General features: G+C 35.2%; 1 protein-coding gene across 2 annotated transcripts in view; it reads right to left on the reverse strand.

Moving 5' to 3' along the window:
• LOC129940556 (sodium-dependent nutrient amino acid transporter 1) overlaps positions 1 to 19738 on the reverse strand; it is a 36600-nt gene continuing 16862 nt past the window's right edge. The window contains exons 2-8 of one of the 2 annotated variants that reach the window (XM_056048934.1): positions 10697 to 10819; positions 10350 to 10617; positions 1798 to 2065; positions 1407 to 1677; positions 798 to 1268; positions 460 to 736; positions 1 to 390 (exon numbers count right to left, since the gene is read on the reverse strand). In XM_056048934.1, coding sequence (XP_055904909.1) covers positions 146 to 390; positions 460 to 736; positions 798 to 1268; positions 1407 to 1677; positions 1798 to 2065; positions 10350 to 10617; positions 10697 to 10813 — 1917 coding nt within the window. In that variant the 5' untranslated portion in view covers positions 10814 to 10819 and the 3' untranslated portion in view covers positions 1 to 145. Of the gene's footprint in view, positions 391 to 459; positions 737 to 797; positions 1269 to 1406; positions 1678 to 1797; positions 2066 to 10030; positions 10260 to 10349; positions 10618 to 10696; positions 10820 to 19738 lie in introns of both variants that reach the window. The other variant, XM_056048935.1, reaches the window with a different exon arrangement.

The following is a 19738-nucleotide window of genomic DNA, read 5'->3' on the forward strand; positions in this document are numbered from 1 at the left end:
AGTTTTTTTTTTAAATGGTTTATTTCTTAGGTAATAAAACTTAACTAATGGTTTTATTTATTATTTAAAGCTTATTTAAGTACTCTTATTTAGGGCCTCAGTCACGGATCGACTTCTCAAAAAGAACAATATATTAAATGTAATTTTATCCGAAAAGATTTTGTCTTATACTTCCACAAAAACCTAGATTTCGTGTTGAATCTTTATAAATTGCCATTTCTTTGTGATATTGCTCTCGAAGTATAAGATCATTTGGACCCCAATTGGCTTTTGGCTGGAATGCACCACGAACTTTTTCCATAAATGTATCACCAGGTTGTTTAACAATAGCTACACATGCCCAAATCGGAACTTGAACAACTCCGAATGCTGTAATAGTCCATCCAATAGCTGAAATTATAAAAATGGAAAAACTTCAATAAAAAGGAAATTCAAATTTAATGTGTTATGTAAACTCACCATAGCCCCAGTTAGGGAATTGTACATTTTTGTAGGTAAGGGGTTCATATGCAACAAAGGTGTAGATCCAGATCGATGTCATAATTAAAGGTGTGATAACTCCCCAGCAAATTCTCCAATACCAGCTTGGACTTTTTCCGATCATGAATTGGACATCTCGGCATAAGCGATCAACACCATAGACCCAAGCGAACACATAAAGTTCAATAATTCCCAAAGTCAAAGCAATCATAGACGCTCCGAAGTAGTCAACCAGTGTTAAGATAAATTGGCCTCCCTGTAGTAAAACAAAGATAATATAGGTTGTGTTTCTTTTAAGTGTCGAAATAAGTCTTTACCGGTGTAACGTATAGCAATCCCAGGAGGAAACTAACGACGGATATTCCAAGAGCACAATAGGACTGTGAGATGTTTGGAAAACTGTCTCGAATGGCGGTCATTGTACACGATGTCATTGCAATATTACTGCCAATTCCCAGGACAAACAGCATGACGAAGAAGAGAACAGAGAAAATCTGTGGCATAGCCTTGAATTTAGCGATAGCATCTGGGTAAGAAATGAAGGCAAGCCCAGTACCTCCTTTGACAACAGTTCCGACATCAGTTGTTCCAATTTCATGAGCTAAATGTCCCAAAATACCGAATATCGTAAAACCTGCCAAAAGCGAGGTGAATGTGTCGAGGAGTGTGACAATAGTTGCATCTCGGTAGACGTTGTGGTTGAATTTGTTATAAGACGAGTACATGATGATGTTTCCGAAACAAACCGATAGCGAATAGAAGACTTGAGTTACGGCAGCGTACCAGACCTGTGTGAAGAATTAAGAAAAAAAAATAAGAAGAGGACAGTGAAGAAACATTTAAAGCGAGGATAGATGGTAAGTGAATGAGAAAGAAGAAAATGATGGTGAAGTTGGGAAAAGAATAGTGATCTATTTAATTCTAACCTTTGGACTTAAGATCTTCTCCCATTGAGGTTTGATGAAATAAATGATTCCATCAGCAGATCCTTCCAATGTAACAGCTCTTATGAGTAAAATAAACATCACGATATATGGAAAAATGGCAAGAAAGTAAGAAGCTTTTCCCGAACTCTTAACTCCACGAATGATCAGCAAATAAATCATGATCCACGAAAGAAACAGTCCCACAACTAGTGGCCAGTTTGGATATCCAATGCCATCAGCTATTGTGTCCTTCTCTTTAAGAACTTCCTTTCTGTAGATTTTGTTTTTGTTTTATTAAAAAAATGGTTAACCATATTTTAGAATGTGTACAAATAAAATGATGAAGCTATCTACAATATCAAACTACCAATCACCAAGACTTAAAACTTACATAAAGAACAATTCAGAGCTTGTCATTATTGTGTCATTACTAGTTTTTTCCACAAATTTAAGATATTCTATGTTAGATATGGAACCAGAACTATTAAATTCTCCTCCAGATGATGAATCAAAGCAACGAGCCTCCCATTCATGTCGGCAGTTAGCCCATGGCAATGGAAATCTGAACGAACTTGCAAAGTAGTAGCAGATCAATGCCACTACTGATTCGTAATATGTACCAAGCAGGAACACCATAAACACTTGACCAAGTCCAACACCTTAGAAATTGATATTTTAATGTTAAACTTATTTTAAGTGATAAAGTATGAAGGCATTTATTATGGATATTTTAAATGATTGTTATTTTAATGAGTTTTGCGTTTAATTAATATGTTTTGATGATTCCCATTTATATGATTTTAAAATGAAGAAAAGCGTAAGCTATGTATAATACGGTTTTTTTCACCAAATGTCAATAATATCTAAGACTAGGTTTACAAGGAAATAAGAACTTGATTTACTTTTTCGTAATAAACAGATTTGGATTTTTTAAAAATGTATTTATGGTTCTTCTTTTATATATTTAATTTATAATCATTTTTCCATTAAGGCGTTATTAAGGTCCTAAAACGAACGAAAATGCTTCTAAGAAATGTAAAAAAGTAGACGTAATATAGCAAAATCTTCTAAAAATGTAAGCCCTGCTTCTAAAACATCAAATTCTTCTTTGAAGACTTGTAGCAACTATATAATTCGCAGTTGCTCTATGTAGCTCGGATTATTTAGAATCTCGATTTATTCGGGAAAATATGCATCAATACAAGGTGTAATGGTCATCTTCTGATGAGCCCAACCATTACGCCGGGGCGAAACGCATATATGAACACTTATGCTGGTTATATTTTAAATCATATGTATTAAAATCAACCTTTAGTTTTAGACCTTTTTTTTAAGGGTTTTAATATCTCTCTAATTATTTATGTATGTATTATTATTAATCCCCAAACGTTTTTTTATAAATTTGTTAATAAAAAAGGAAATCTAATGGCTATCCCGTCAATTTTACTAATAAAGGGTGGTTAAATTTTAAGGGCCTATGTTGAAAATCGTTAACAAAATCTAACAAACGGGGTTGGGAGAAGATGTAAAAACACCAGTGCAAGCTCGAACTGTAGAAAATTTTGTTGCTGTTAGCGATAGTGTGATTGAAAAGCCGTCCACCTTAAATTGTCGACGTGCCTAACAATTGCACCTCTCATGCTTTTGCATAGACTTGCATTTACACGCTTATAAGGTGCAATTGATTCAAGAACTAAAGTCTCTTGACCATTTGAATCAGAGCCCGATTGAGGGGAGAGTAAGCGTTGTAGACGCCCCGGGGCCTCCACAATAGCGACTTCGGAAAATTTTGTTTCAAATTCCAACTAGTTAACATCTTGTCCTTTTAAATAATCAATGATTTTTCGGCAAAAAAAGGTCGAAGGGATCTGTTCGTTAACCCCTCAAATTTAATCTTAGATGATTCTTTTTTCCGTTCATATTTATAAGTAGATTTCAATACTATTGGAATCTACTTCGTTTCACAATAAATTATATATTGAAAAAATCGAGTGAATGAAAATGGTTTACTTTTTTCTGAAAATAATTTGGGCCGAGGGGGCTTCCGCTTCTTTATTGCCCCGAGGCCTCTGGACCTCTACATCCTGCCCTTATTTCAATCGTCGCCAATGGTCAAAATAGTGGCAAGTAATGACACGAGTCATTCACAAAAAAGATCATCTTTAGGGATGAGGCATATTTTTACCTTAGTGGATTCGCCAGCAAGCAGAATTGCTGCATTTTTAAACCAATGCACCCCCAAAGAGTGATTTTTTGGTGCTGCTTATGGGCTGGAGGAATCATCCAGACGTATTTTTGTCCAAAACGACCCCCTTAAGGCAGTTACTGTGAATGGTGTTCGCTATTGTGAGATGATAACGAACTTTTTAATCCACGAATTGAGAAATATGGATGTGAACGATATGTGGTTTTAACAGTACGCACCTTTTACAAAAGAAAGACACACAGCTTAGAAAAGTATGACTCTTTTTCGTGACAAATTCAATGGTCGTGTTATGTCACGTGGTGGCGATTTCAATTGGCCCCAAGATCATGTAATTTGACACGTTCGTTGGACTTCTTTATTTGGGATTATTTGAAAGAAAATGTGTACGTCGATAAGCCAGCGACAATTCAAGAGGTAAAGGATGATATAAATCGGTACATTAACATTAACAATTATGCCTCAGAGTCATCGAAAATTTGAACCATCAGATGGAGGAGTGCCGAGCAGGTCGCGTTTGGCCATTTGGCTAATATTTTATTTCATACATAATTTAATTTTTGTTTATTCAAAGCAACATCGGCCCTTAAAATGTACACACCCTTTAATTAAAAATACTTAGTTAGTCCTCAAGAAAATGTGTAACGCCCTTTTCCGAAAAATAGACGAGAATTTCTTCCGATACTTGCAAGACTGTTCTTAAACTACCTTCAATAATGCTAAAATGTGCTTAAACAAAATATTTCATTATCTTTATAAAGTATCATTTGTCCAAGATATAATTCCTCCAATTGTCATGAAACAACGTAAATCAATGGTAACGCCCCTTCATCGCATAAAACCACTATCCCGTAAATTTTTTTGAGCAAGTTGCTTGTAATACTTTTAATTTTGACTTCATAAATATTATATAAAACAACATGGTCTTATGCGAAAACGATTGACAATAACTTATTTGTTTTCATTGTTGAATAAGTGCTCAAATACCTTAGAACACTTAATAATTTTAAAGCCTTTGGCCAACTTTCTAATGATATTATCAAATTTAAGCTAATTGTAATTTGGTTTCTTTCTCAATTGGGATTTCTTTTTATATTCAAGATAGGTTTTATTCAGTTAAATTGAAAAAACTGTTTTTGTATTTTACTTCCTAAAACTTTGTTTCCAAAGGCATCACATTTAACTGAGAACTGGACCAAGAACATAATATGAATCGAAAATTCAGCCCTATTCCAAAAACTGAGCACATATTCATCAAATTTTGACCAATATCTAATGATTTTATCTAAATATTTGTTAGTTATTTAACGACATTCACTAAAAAGGGTTTTGCTGTCAAAAAATACTAACATTTTTGTAACTTCAGTAATGCTTTAAAATTATTTTCATAAAATTTAGTCTTAAGGCTGTTTTTTCATTTCTTTAATTCGAAAAACAAAAGCAGTCCACATACAAATGTTTTGGTTTTAAAATGGAACATTAATTGTTTTTCAAAATGAACCGATTTTTTTAATTTTGTTTTGTCGGCTTCTTTCTACACAAAACATATATTTTGGTATTGGCCCAGAAGGGTACCCCTCATAAAACCGTTATTTTGTTTTTAAGTTTTTAAGTTTTCTCAAGAAGTTTTTGTCGTTGTCGTTGTATTTGTTTTTTCAAAACTTGATATCTTAGAAAGTGGTTGTTCACCACTCAACGAAATTTAAATGTATATTTATAAGCATAAATAACTCCAAACCAAAAATGTTTTAAAGACAAAATTTAAGAATTGTATTAATAAAAAACTAACTTAAAAAAACCGCTCTAATGATTTTCGAAAAGAAAATTAAGATTAATCTACGCCACTCACTCAATGCCACCTATCCATGCATCGTCTAACGTCGTTTTAGTTCGGCAGTCTTTGATATTTTGTTTGTGTGCGTGCAACTAGACGTATTGTACGACTCTACCAAGCTCGCTCGCTCAACTTCAAAACTGATTTTCTGAAGTGAATTTGCTTAAGATGTTCAAGAATATAAATGTCCCGAAAACATCAAAAGTGACACTTTTGTTAAACAAATGGCTAATTAAAAAACACAACTCACGTTTCATATCTATTAATATAAAAACTTTGAAGCTTCTTCCCAACTTATTTGTTCATTTTAATTTGTTTTTATTTTATATTCAGAGAAATGATGTACTTAAATGCACCTATTTCCTTAAATTCAAAAACCAAACATTTTTCTCTCTACAATTTGTAAGTTTTGTTGACTCCTTTAAGAGTAAAATATTTGCTTACATCAGCTCCAATCTACGAGTAAGCAGACTGATAGCAATAGTATCCGAAAATTGAGTTCGAAAAAACTATGTCAAAAAAAGCCAGGAAGTTCTTAATATCAGATTCTTTCTCACTTTTTGTTTTTTTTTTTTAATTTTTGTAGCGTTTTTCTCAATAAATCGTGAAAGCAACAAAAGGTAGGTAGAAATGGCGATCTCAAGGCAACCTAGCCTGAGATCCAATTAGCGATGTAGTGCGTCGTTTTGATACCAAAAACTCGTTTGACCTTTGATTGAAAGGGATAGATTGATAGAGAAGCTTCATAGCGATTATGTTAGAGCCATTTTGTCGCATTGAGAAAAAAGATTAGGTCTCTAATCTTTGTCCAAGATAGCTCATCGAGTTCTTAAAAGAATCTTTTTCCAAAGCATTTCATTCTGGTGTTTGCCAAAGCAGGACATTTGCAGAGGAAATGGATTAAGGTTTTACTTTCTCTTTGGTCACTACAACTACGGCAGAAGGTGTTGTAAGAGATACCCAACTTCTCTGCATGAACTCCTATAGGCCAATGTCCGGTACAAACCGCAACAATCCTGGCTATGTCTTGCCTTTACCTGCATAGAAGATCATTTGTACGGGTTTTATTGAAGGTGGACCATATCTTCCTGGATATAATGCAGTTGGGTAAATTGCTCCACCTTCGGTTTGATTCAGTTTGGTAGATAGAAAAGATTTTACCCTTCATAGCACCAAGAGGAATGTTAACCATTTCCGCAAGTGAGCTATGAAGGGCTGATCCTTGCCTGGCTCGTTCATTATTCCACGATACCACTATGGCCCGGAACCCAGATCAGTTCAGCCTGAAAAACTATCGACACGATGTCATCCTCCCAATCTTCTCTGGATGGGAAAATAACCTTAAAACCCTTACTAAGGCTCAAAGTAGTCAGTAGTCAGTGTCAACCGAGATAATATCTGAGGGAATCAATTTCGTTGTGTTGCTGTGACTATAAGGTTTTGACAATCAGCTCATTGATTCCTTCGGCCTAACAGCGCTGCAAGAAACTATGTATTTAATAAAAAGGTCGATTGGTAAAAGATCCAAAACAACGTTTAAGGCGTCCGTTGGGCAAGTACGCATGGCCCCTGTGGTGCCCACGCAAGCTGTTCTCTGAACCTTCTTTATGTTATCAATATTATAGTCTTTGCTAAGAGCAGGCCACCACACAATCGGCCCATATGTTAAGATTGGACGTACTACGGCTGTGTACGTCCATAAAATCATCTTCGACTGAAGTCCCTATTTTTGCCGAAAGTTTTGCTGCAGGCGTAGAAGGCGTGTGATTTGAAATTGTCTAGAATAGTAGTATGTCCAATATTGTTACTGGTCCATTGAGAGGTGGCTCTAAGCCTTACACATGAGTTGGCAGCCACCTTTTTAGAGAAGATGTCAAGTGGTGTTAGGTTTAAAAGCACTTCCAGTGCTTGCGGTTGGTGTTGTGCGAAGTGCTCCTGTGATGCACATACCTGCTGACCGCTGGACTTTGATGAGCTTATTTAGATTTACCATCTTGTCCAGTGCGGTCCACCATACGACGGCTCCATAAATGAGTATCGGCCTGATTACCGAAGTGTATAGCCAGTGGGTTATTTTTGAGGAGAAGCCCCATTTTGATCCTATGGCCTTTTTACAAGTAAAAAGCGCTACAGTAGCCTTTTTGACTCTTTCATCAATATTTGCCTTCCAATTTAGTTTTTTGTCTAAAATGAGGCCCAAATATTTAGCTTGATCGGAAAAGCTTAATGGTATTCCTCTAATCTTGGGTGGGCTAATCTGAGGAATTTTATATCTCTTCGAAAAGAGTATTTATTCTGTTTTGTGTGGGTTGACGTCCAATCCACATTGCTTAGCCCATTTAGTTAGCCTATTTAGGGCATTTTGTACGAGTTCCGAGAGAACTTGGGGATGCTTTCCAGATACGGATATCGCAACATCGTCAGCATAGGCAATCACCTTGAAACCCTCTGCTTTCAATGCTGTAAGTAGGTCGTTTCTTACCATATTCCATAAAAGACGCAAAAGGACTCCACCTTGGGGAGTGCCTCGATTCACCGATCTGGTGGTAGTAAAACTTCTCATGTTAGAAATTATTGTCCTGCTTTTGAGCATGAGACTTATAAGATCTATGAGTGACTTCTCTAATTTCAGCTTATCCATTGCTGTTGTGATTGCCTGGTAGCTGACGTTGTTGAAAGCTCCTTCAATATCTAGGAACGCTACTAGGTTATATTCTTTGTATTCGAGGGAATGTTCAATAGTACGTACCAGTGAGTGAAGTGCTGATTCTACTGATTTTCCCTTAGAGTAAGCATGTTGAGCTGTGGAAATGAGACATGGTTTTATAAATTTCAATCAATCTTTCCAAGGTTTTAAGAAGGAAGGATGATAGGCTGATTGGTCGTAGATCTTTAGGGTTAACGTGTGAGGGTTTTCCTGCTTTGGGAATGAAGACTACTTTTGCCATTCTACAGGCTTTGGGAATATATCTCAACCTTACACAGCTTGTCAGAATGATTTCCAATGGTGGAATAATCATGTCTGAGCATTTTTGTAGTTCGGCCGGAATAATTCCGTCTGGTCCTGGAGATTTATATGGATCAAAGCTGTCTATGGCCCATTGCAGTTTTTCCCGCGTTATTAGATCAACTAAATCGCTTGTATAAGCTAAAAACTCTGATGTTAAGTCATTGATTATGTTAGAGCTACCTGGAAAGTGGGTGTCTAATAACAGATTAAGAGATTCTTCATCTGTGATGGTCCACGTGCCTGCTTCTGTCTTTAAAGCACTGGGTATTGTTGGACTTTTTGAGAGAATTTTCCTGAGTCTTGAGGCTTCTGAAGTATTTTCTATTTTACCACAAAAATTTCTCCAAGAAGACCTCTTACTCTTTCTTAATTCTTTTTTATATTGCTTTCGAGCTTGTTTGTATAAGAGTTTGCGACAGCTCTTTTTGAATGGTTCTAGTTCTTTACGCCACCAATAAGGTTTCTTTTTACCCTTTAATATGGTTACAGGGCATGAAGATCTCATTGATTCATTTAAGGCTTCGGTGAGATGATTTACAGAAAGGTCTAGTTCATCTTTACTGGAGGAGCTTTTAAGAAGGTTGTGATTAAGCAGTTGTGCTAGTACTTCCCTATAACGCTCCCAGTTAGTACCTATTCCGGTGATTTCGAAATCCGGTAGATGTATTTGCTACATCTTTGAGCTCAAACTGAATGTATTTGTGGTCAGAGAAAGAATTCTCTTTTGAGACATGCCAGTTTGAAATCATATTGTGGATCGAGTCAGAGGTAAGTGTAATATCAAGTACCAATTCTTGGTTACTAAAGTTTTTAACTGCTAACACTACACTAAGTGGTCAGATAGGTACATTTTCTATGTTGGAAATTTGTTGGTCATAAGTTTTATAAACAAAAATATTTAAGAGTTAATTGAGGCATGACATAAATAAATATGTACATTACATATACATTTGTGATTCTTAGCTATATTCTTTTTTTAAGTAAAGAAGTCCTCAAACTAAAAAAAGAAAACAATAATTACCAATTTGTCCTTCCTCTTCAAAACCTTGGGCATATACTCTACAGAAATTATTTATTTGTATCTCGTGGCACATTTCTGTTAACCTTCCAAATACACAAACTGTGCCTCCTTCCCTTGACTAATTGGGGTTTCAATACTTAATTTGTCTATCGGAAAAGAAACACTGTATATTCACACTTCTAACGAAGCCGTTGCCTGCTGCCATCAGCCAGACTCAGACTCAAGACTGACAATTTGATTGAACTCCTCTCAATTCCAATCTATTTTCATTTTTGATATCAATTGACTTTCAACAATAAATACAAAAATTTCCCCAATTAATAAACATCTAAAGAATCTGTTGCAATACCTCATGTCTATGGAATCATCCGAAAGGAACTGACCTATACCGGTGTGAATCAATATAAAAAGCGTCTTTATTTTGTAAGCAACAACACGCACAAAATACTAAAACAAATAAAATTTCCACCACCATTTGTTAATAGATACATAGATAAAAACAAAACCCATCACCGATATCAAGACTGTTCAAGTTGGTCAAATGATTAAAACTTACATAAAATAAAGCTCTGCCGAAGTTTGTCTTTCGCCAATTTTAAAACTACTAACATTGTAAGTGCTATTGATGTCTGAGGCAACACAAGTTGAACCCCAAGCTTCTTGGCACTCTGTCCATGGCAAGACAGTATAGAAGGAATCGAACATGTATTTAAGGGTTATACCCATTATGGCCACATAATAAGTGGTTACCATTGAGATTGATACCACTTGGCCAATTCCCACGCCTGTTTGTTACAAATTATGATTTTAAAAAATATGTTTATGAATGCTTATGAATATCTATCCTAAAATCAGTTTTCGAAAAATAGACTTACCTTTCATAGCAGGGCATAATTCGAATACCTTGACAGACCCCCGACTCGAGAACTGTCCAACAATCATTTCTAAGTAATAGATCGGTTTACCAACTAAAAATAATACTATCAGGTATGGAATGAGGAAAGCACCGCCACCGTTTTCCAGGGCTGTGAAAGGAAAACGCCACACATTGCCCAGACCCACAGACATTGCTATGCACGAGAATAGAAATTCAATGTCATTTCCCCAAAGATCACGTTCCAGGCCAGGTTTGGAAGCTCCATTCTATTTAAAGAAACAGAAATAATAATTAATTGAATAATTGTACATAATTTTTAAATTATGCATTTTATATTATTATTACACTTATGGGTGTTGATTTTGAGGGGGGAGGCAGATGACTCGGTTGTGTCTTTTGTGTATGCCTGTTTAGATTTTTGCCATCGTCTCCCACAAATGTTGGATTCACGTGCGTTGACATTTTTATCTGAAAAATAAATTATTTTTTTGTTTTTAATTATTAGACACAAAATGAAGAAGATAGAGATAAAAGATGTGAATTTCATTTTACGATCTGCAAATATAGATGTATCTTTATTTTTACCGCCTTTGACAGATCTTTATGAGTAAATGAATTGTTATAGTTTACGATTGTTTAGAGAATCTTAACTATTTAATTTATGAGTTAGTTGCTTTTTTTTAATATCAGTTAAATTGCTGAGTCGCGTTCTTAGAATCAATATTGAGTAATACTATTGTCAAAACCTAAAACAAAATAATGATAATTTATATTTATTAGCCTTGAAAACTTGCACTTGATGTTTAAGTATTTTTATTTTTTCTTAAGATATTCCAGACGAAAATATGATGATAAAGTTAACGTAGCTTGGAATATTCATTAAATTTGATGTTTTGAATAAGAATCACATGAGAGTAAAATATCAGTGGTGAAACGGTAGTACAAAAAGTAGTTAAACTTGTGCCAATCCTCTCTCAAGTATGGAATTTTTTTGAAAATTGGTTAAAGTGTTTAAATAAATTGATTTAAACCAATAAACAAAAGAAATAACACAAATATTGAAGTAAAATGGGTGTTTTTTTTTTGAAGAAAATTGATTTCCTTGAGAGGGACGATACATTTTTGTAGGGTCGTATTGATTTTTATTTCATCGTGTCAAGTGTTAAATATACCAGGGTTCGAAATCCAATTTAAGTTGGCAGAAAACAAAAGAACAGGATTGTCCATTTTTAGGAAACATGACTTATTCTCAGCACTTATCATATTGAACACCACTTCCTACTTGTATCCTGTTAAAATACGCCTGAACAAATAACCAATACAGGATTCGTAGGTTCTAATCATTCAATTGCATGAATTAATTATTAGTTAGTTAATATTCTTAACCTATTTTGAAATAATAGCTACAAGCAACAATGGTAATTATATACATTGCGAGACAGATAGAGCCTTTGACAAATCAACATCACATCTACATTTGTTTTATATTGGTTCATTCTTTTGTTCTGTTGCTCTTTTAAGACCCATCATGGATTTGATTATAATTATGATCAAAATTTTTGTATATTGTACGTTTCTATAAAATGCCATTAAATTACATAAAATGTTACATTGTGGCTTGAGACACGGTTAAAGCTATGATTGACAGTTCCAAAAACGAGTCATCGTGTCCCAATAGCATTGACTTAGACATTACACGGTCACTGAAATTGTTCAACACTGTAATTCAAAAATGTCAAAGTGAGCGCCAATGTAATTGTCAACGCGCTGTTACAAGTTTTCGTTGACTAGTCGTGACACCCTTGGGATACATTTTGACATCATTGACACTCCCTATGTAAGCTCGATTAATAAAGCCAATTTGCTTGCAGCTCATTTTGCTGTTAATTCGACGCTACCGGATAGTGTCATGAGTCCTCCTGTTCTTTAGAGCGTAAATGTGCAGTCGAAAGAGTACTGAAAGACCTTGACATACACAAATCCGCTGGCCCGGATAGTATTCCCCCAATTGTTCTGAAGAGGTGTTCTACAACGCTTGCAAAACCACTGCGTAAGCTTTTCCATCTGTCCTATACTACAGGTCTCTTCCCGAGTGGATGGAAAACTGCATTTGTCCAGCCTGTCCCTTAAAAAGGCGAATCCTCCTCTCCCTCAAACTATCGTCCAATTGCACTTACGTCCCTTCTTTCTAAGGTCATGGAAACACTGATTAATTTTCAGCTTAAGAAATATCTTGAAGAACGGAAGCTTCTTAATTACCGACAGTATGGCTTTCGTAGCAATAGGTCCTCGGTGATTTCATGGTTCATCCCACCGAACTGTGGAACAAATCTTTACATAGTTTTGGAGAAAGTAAGATTATTGCACTTGATATTTCAAAGGCATTTGATAGAGTTTGGCACCAAGCTCTCTTATAGAAAATGCGTGCTTTTGGTATTGATGAATCTCTTCTTTTATTGGATGGTTTCAAGTCTGAAATTCATAAAATAAATGCTGGTGTACCCCAGGGCTCCGTTTTGTCTCCGACTCTCTTCCTTATATTCATAAACGATCTTTTGTCTATTACTTCTTATCCATTAAACTGTTTCGCTGACTACAGTACCCTCAGCTTTTCATATTCGTTTCTAGATTCACATCCTTCGGTGTGGAATTTCAACGGCAGCGTATGATAAGCTCATTAAATTCTGATCTTGACAGCATTGTCCAATGGGGAATCAAAAAACGAACCCTCAATGCCACTATCTATGAGTGACACTTGCTTCCAGGAAACCAATCAACTATCAGTACTCGGTATGTGTATTACAGATCACCTCTTATAGAGTGATCACATATTCGATATCGCCAAAAATGCTGCCAGGTGCTTAGCATTTCTCCGACGATGCAAGAAAGTTTTCACCCCTTCTAATCTGGTATAATCTACAAAGCTTTTATCCGTCCAAAGCTTGAATATAATTCGCATATCTGGGCAGGTGCCCCCAAAATAAGTTTAAATCTCTTGGATAGAATTCAAAAATGTTTCATGCCTTTCGTTGTTTTATCGATATTTTTACAAACATTGTTCTGCCGAATTAGCCAGTTGCATTCCACCCCTTAAACAATTCAGCCGTAATACTCGCACTTCTAGGAATGATCATCAGTTTACCCTTGAGCTCAATTTCTGGCGTACTGTCAAGTATAGAGATTCTTTCTTAAATCGCACATCGAGAATGTGGAATGCTTTGGCCAACTCTGTTTTTCCCTCCCATTTTGATGTTCAGAACTTTAAGACCAATGTGCACCGGTATCTCCTTTTAAATCCTTCCCTATTTTCCTAACGCTCGCACTGTGTTTAAATATAGACATATAAAGGGTACTAATAACCCCGTGAGTGCCCATCACGGGCACGCTTGCAGAAGTCTAGACCCTGAACCAAATTTTCGACGGTTTTCAAGCATAAATCGGCAGATACTGCTGCAATTTCACGTTCGATATTTATAAGAAGGTCATCAATCGTCACTAGCTTGTTGGCATAGACCATAGACTTGACTTAGCTCTAGGAAATAGTCTATAGGCGTCAAATCGCACGACCGAGGTGGCCAAGCGACTAGACCATTTCGTGAGAACACGTTCTTCAAACTTGGTTTCCAATAAATTGATTGTGACATTCGCTGTGTGGCTTGTAGAGCCGTCCCGTTGGAACCACATGTTCTCCAAGTCCATATCATCGAATTGGGGTTAAAAATATTCGGTTATCATTGAACGGTAGCGATTTCCATTTACAGTAATGTGCCGGTCCTGATTGTCACGGAAGAAATACGGCCCAATGACGCCACCGCCCAAAAACTACAAAAAACCGTAATTTTTGTCGGGATGCAATGATGACTCATGGGAACGTGCTGACCAATTCCGCATATTTTGTTTATTGACGAAGCCATTCAGCCAGAAATGAGCCTCATCGCTGAAGATAATTTTTCGATGAAAATCCGAATCATTTCCAAATTATTGCTCAGTCCAATTCACGAACGTATCACGCTTCTGGTGATCAAATGGCTTCAGTTGTTCCGTCAATTAAATCTTGTGAGGATGAAGGCCAAGATCTTTTCGTCACAACGACGACGTCACACAGATGCGCAACGCTTGAGAACGACGTTTGTGAGACACATTTGAGCTTTCTGCAACTGAAGCCTCAGCGGCAGTAATATTCTCGATACATCGGGACGCTTAATTGTTGATCTGCTAGGACGATTATGACGACCATAAATTGGACGTAGCATTCTTAATGTTGAGGTCACAGGCTCTTATATCTTTGCATCATGAAATGGCTAACCCTACTAAAGAGAAATGTCAAAAGGGCAGCAAGAAATGTGGCGTAGTTTGCTGTTTCTGTCGCTCTACTTTTGTAGCGTCCCTGTTAAAAAACCTTGTAGTAATTTAACAAATGTTACTATTCGTAGGAAATTATTCTGGAGATGAAGAAGTTTAACTTTATACTTCAACTTTATACTTAAACATTAGTAATAAAGAATATTTTAGGTGATTACATTGTATGTGTTGTCATTTAAAAAAAAAACTAAAGCCAGATTGTTTTGGTATTTAAGGGCGATTTATGAAAGTTATGACTTAATAAAAATACATTAAGTCAAATTGTTTTCGCGAAATGGATTTTCAAGACAAGGATGTTATGACTTTAAAACAACTTTCAGTGTTATGTTTAATCTTTAATCCTAAAGTAAAAAATTCAATCCAGGACTCAATTCACTCAGCATCTGCATTTTTTAACCAGTCATCGAAATTTTGCTATGTCAAATGCAAGATCATCTACAATTTCGAATAATTAAAGCTATATAAGCTTTTAATATTATTTAAAAACTAATATCGAGCAGATTGAGTGGTGGCAAAGTTTTAATTGTATTTTTTTTTTTTTTTGCAAATTCGGAGAACTATACTTTACTGTAAAATTCATTTCTAGAACTTCTTCTAATTCATTCGATATCAAATGTGTTTGTAACGAAAATTTAAGGAAAGAACATTGCCGCGGTACGTAAAAGTGTACAGCAGAACCCGAGGCAGTCTATTCCTCGCCGTGCACAAGAATTTGGCCTCCAGCAGACTTCAACTTGTCGAATTTTCTTTCGAGACATGGATCTAACTGACCCAGAAGCTCAAAGTTCATGACCACAGACAACGCTGTTTGCTTGCTGACTGGGCTTCGAATCGTTTGGAAGAGGGCCACAATTTTTTTCGACAAATCATATTTGGTGATGAGGCGCATTTTTGGATGAATGTTTGTATTAAAAAGCAAAATTGCTGTACATGGTACGACACCAACCCACGCAAGGTTTACCATGTGCTAAAGAATCCTCAATAGCCCGTGGCGTAATTGGTCCGTACTATTTTGAAAACAGCGTTAGTGAGGCCGTCAACAGCGAGCTCTTCATAACGATCGATGATAACTGATTTCTTATGGCCCAAATTGAACTATATAGACCTCGGCGACATGCGGTCCCAGCAAAACGGCGGCGGCGGCGCTACGTGCCATACTGCAAACGCTGCAACATCCACACAAGGGCGGGTAGATCGCCCTTATTGAAAAACCCTATACGAGTAGTTCTTGTTTCAAGAAATGATAGCTCGTCTTTTCTTGCATCATACCACTTGATAAATGGAGAATGGTCAATTCGTACAATCCTGGATTGCACCCAATGACTTTCTTATTCTTTAACGTCGAAAATAAATTACATTTACAAAGTAAGTAGTTAAATGTTTTCTACGTCTGGTTGTAAATTACGTCATTGAATCGAAAGTGATTTTCTTTAACTTCTTTCTTTTTGCGAAACAGTCGTAATTATTAACCACCATGAAAGTTAAGTTGTATCACAAAATTCTATAAGTAACTCTGCTTCCATTTGTATTCACAAAATAACAAAGAATAAACAACTTTCAAAAAAAAAAAAGAAAAGAAATTAACACGCAGTTCAAAAACAAGTTTCATAAATTTATGTTTTTAATAGTGTTAAGATGAGAACTTGCGTATCTGTAACTGGAGGGTGGACTTACATACCTTCTTCTTAAAATAAAAAGCAGTTCCACTACATACTATAAAGTCGTACAATCCAAATGAAAACGAACTTGACCATCTGCAAAAGCCGGTTGCAGTTCTTATTTATTGACAAATTTAAATCCACTTTTCTTTTCGATTAAATCAATATTCATTCGATATCATCCGATATAAATATATAGGCATCTACTGCTGCACTACCGGAAATAATCAGCATAAGAGTTCGGTTTGGAATTGGAAGTCATTTTCGAACAGATCGAACCAGTTATACATCCATAATATTATGGAACGAAATTGATTTCCAAGGTGAACTTCTAAAGTTTATAGACACCATAAGATGGGATTGGATATGGAAATTTACATAAAATAACATAATTTTACTTGTCACATGTCTCACACTCACATTTGTGCGGACAACTGGAAAATCCCAATTTAAATATTGACTTATTACATTCGTTGATGTGTGAAATTTCAAATAGTCATTTAAACGCTGAATGCATCTTCTGAATAATAACCTTGTGGTTTAGAAAAAAACTCATCATCAGTCAAAAATACTCTTTTATGTCTAATTTGTCTAAAATTTAGGGTAGGTAAATTATTTAGTACGTGACGAAACAATATTTGTGTTGACGTTATTTTGTCTAGAAAGTGTTTAACTATTATTATTTTTTATCAAACAAATGCCATACAAACATAATTTGTTCTTAATTGTTATTTACTTTTAGATCTGATAATGAATCTCAATCAAAGCTATCACACTCTTTTGTGTCAATTATACCGTAATATGAATTTTATTAAGTCAATACTAAATTTATTAATGTGGTGTGGAAGGCATTTAGTTATTGTTTACGAGGGTATACGTACATACATATTTCTGACTAAGCGTTTTTTTATATTTAGAACACGCTTTTTATTTTTGACCTTGAATATATGTTAACAGAATCGACTGTATGTCAATATTTTTGATTTGGGTTTTTCGTTTGAATTCTCATTACATAATTTTTAATTATTACCTGAAACACAGATAAAAATGTATCCTTACAAGAAGTGTCAACTGTTGACAGTTGATAAATACTGTAATTCGGCTTTTTTTACATTTCATAAATTGAAAAAACCAGGAAACTTTTAATTAATTATGTTATAAAATATTGGTCTGTTATTTACAAATTTCTACAAAACTCCGAATTATAAAATTTCTTACCAATTGGAATGCAAAATGTTAAACATTGGTACTTATCAATTGATAGTTGATACTTTTCATCCGGCAATAGGATTGAGAGTTTTTTTTTTGGGAAGACATTCGTCATTCGTCGAAAACTTAAAAATTAAAATGTACATTCATAGAAATTTTCAAATTTATTTTTTCTTAAATAGGTCTACTATACTCGGTATTGTTTCATACCACGTGCTATTTTAATTTTAACGTTCACTGACAAATTGGGTAATACGTATTTAAAACATTTGTTAATATTTATTGTCTTTATTTTAAGAAAGTATAGCAGACTTATGCACATGTTACTTTGGTATTTTAAAAAGATAAAAAAGTCTGCTTCTTAATCGTGTGTCTAAAGATATTTATATGAATAGAATTGATTCAGTTAAATATTTATACAAGTTTTGAGCTTAAGAAATTTGTCGATATATGAATTATTTGTTTCGTTTTTCAAGACGTAGAAAAAAAAACATACAATTTTAGACTAAAATAATGTTTTATAAAAGGAGAGACGATTATTGAAGCTTTAAATTGGTTTAATAGTGACCCTAGAACTATTTAACTACAAAAAATCAAATAATCATTCCTGAAAACAGTTTTAATTGACTGACAACTTCTATTTGGTTTTTTCGACACTAGGGACCCGATCTTATTGTATATAAGTCAGTTCAATATTTAATTAATTAACTCTAAAAAGTTATCAGTAATCAATTGGTGTGATTATACAGAAGTTGATAATATTATTTATTTTCTATATTAATTTCCTTATTTATTTTTGTAATTAAATATAGTTAATTTTTTAAGGAATCCTTCTGCCTCTTAAGTTTCTGTGTGGTTGTGAATAGGGTTTCTGAATGCACTCAGAATTGCTGCACTATGGTAGTTGTCCTAGAGGTCGATGAAATCAATGGTGATGACGGTAAAAAGTCTGAACAGGATGAATGGTGGGGTCTTAACAGTGTTCTCCTAATTTCGCAAGTATGTGGGGTTTTACTGAAAGATGACGCGAAGAAGATTTCCAGTTGATAACTGAATGCATATGGGTACTGGAAAAAGAAAATATTCTCCAGACAATGTTAAAGCCTCGAAGGCACTTCTTAATAATTTCTAGTGTCAATTTGAGTTTCTTGAAAAATTAAATGAAAAATAGAAAAAAAATTCAAGTATTTAAACAAACATTAAAAAAAAGAGATAACTGGTAGAGGAAACCGATACAAAAGAAGTAAGGAAGACTTTGAAGAATTTAATCTTGGCTAGGAAGAAGTTTTTGACAGCTGTCACTTAATTCATGTTCGGTTTGGTTTGCCATTTTATAATGTATTTACTAATTATTTCTGAATACCCTCCCAAGATTACCAACAACTAACCGAAGCATCTAAGGACGATCAGGGGAAGACCGTATTACAACAGCAGTCTGTGTTGAGAATATGGAAAGACCACTTCTCTAAATTATATAACGGCGATGTTGAATCGAATTCCACTGTAAGTAAAAAAGAACCACTCAACCTAGAAGACGCAGACCAACAATTCCGCCTACCCAACCTCGACGAAGTGAAGATAGCTATGTCTAAACTGAAGTCCAACAAAGCTGCTGGAGCTGACGGCAATTCTGCCGAACTATTTAAAGCAGAAGGCGATGACTTGGTAGGGAGCATGCACCAACTCATCTGCAAAATTATGGTCGGAAGAAAGCATGTTCGAAAAGTGGAATCTCAGCATAGTTTGCCAGATACATAAAAAAGGAAACCCTCTAAACTGCGCCAACGACAGAGGCATCAGTCCCCTTAAAATTGCGTATAAGATCCTCTCTGCCATATTATGTGAATGTCTGAAGCCGTTCGTCAACAACCTGATTGGTCCTTATCAGTGTGGCTTCAGACCAGGAAAGTCCACTATCGACCAAATATTCACACTACGGCAGATCTTGGAAAAAACACAGGAGCTTTAAATCTATACCCACCATCTCTTTATCGATTTTAAAGCCGCGTATGACACCATCCATTAGGGAAGAGCTCTATCGAGCAATGTCTAGTTTTGGAATCCCTGTCAAACTTATCCGTTTGTGCAGAATGACGATGGAGAATGCACGCTGCTCTATTAAGATCGGAAAAAGTTCAAAAAAGGTTTTAGACAAGGC

The sequence above is a fragment of the Eupeodes corollae genome, chromosome 1 (genome assembly GCF_945859685.1).
Source record: "Eupeodes corollae chromosome 1, idEupCoro1.1, whole genome shotgun sequence".
Classification (NCBI taxonomy): Eukaryota; Metazoa; Arthropoda; class Insecta; order Diptera; family Syrphidae; genus Eupeodes; species Eupeodes corollae.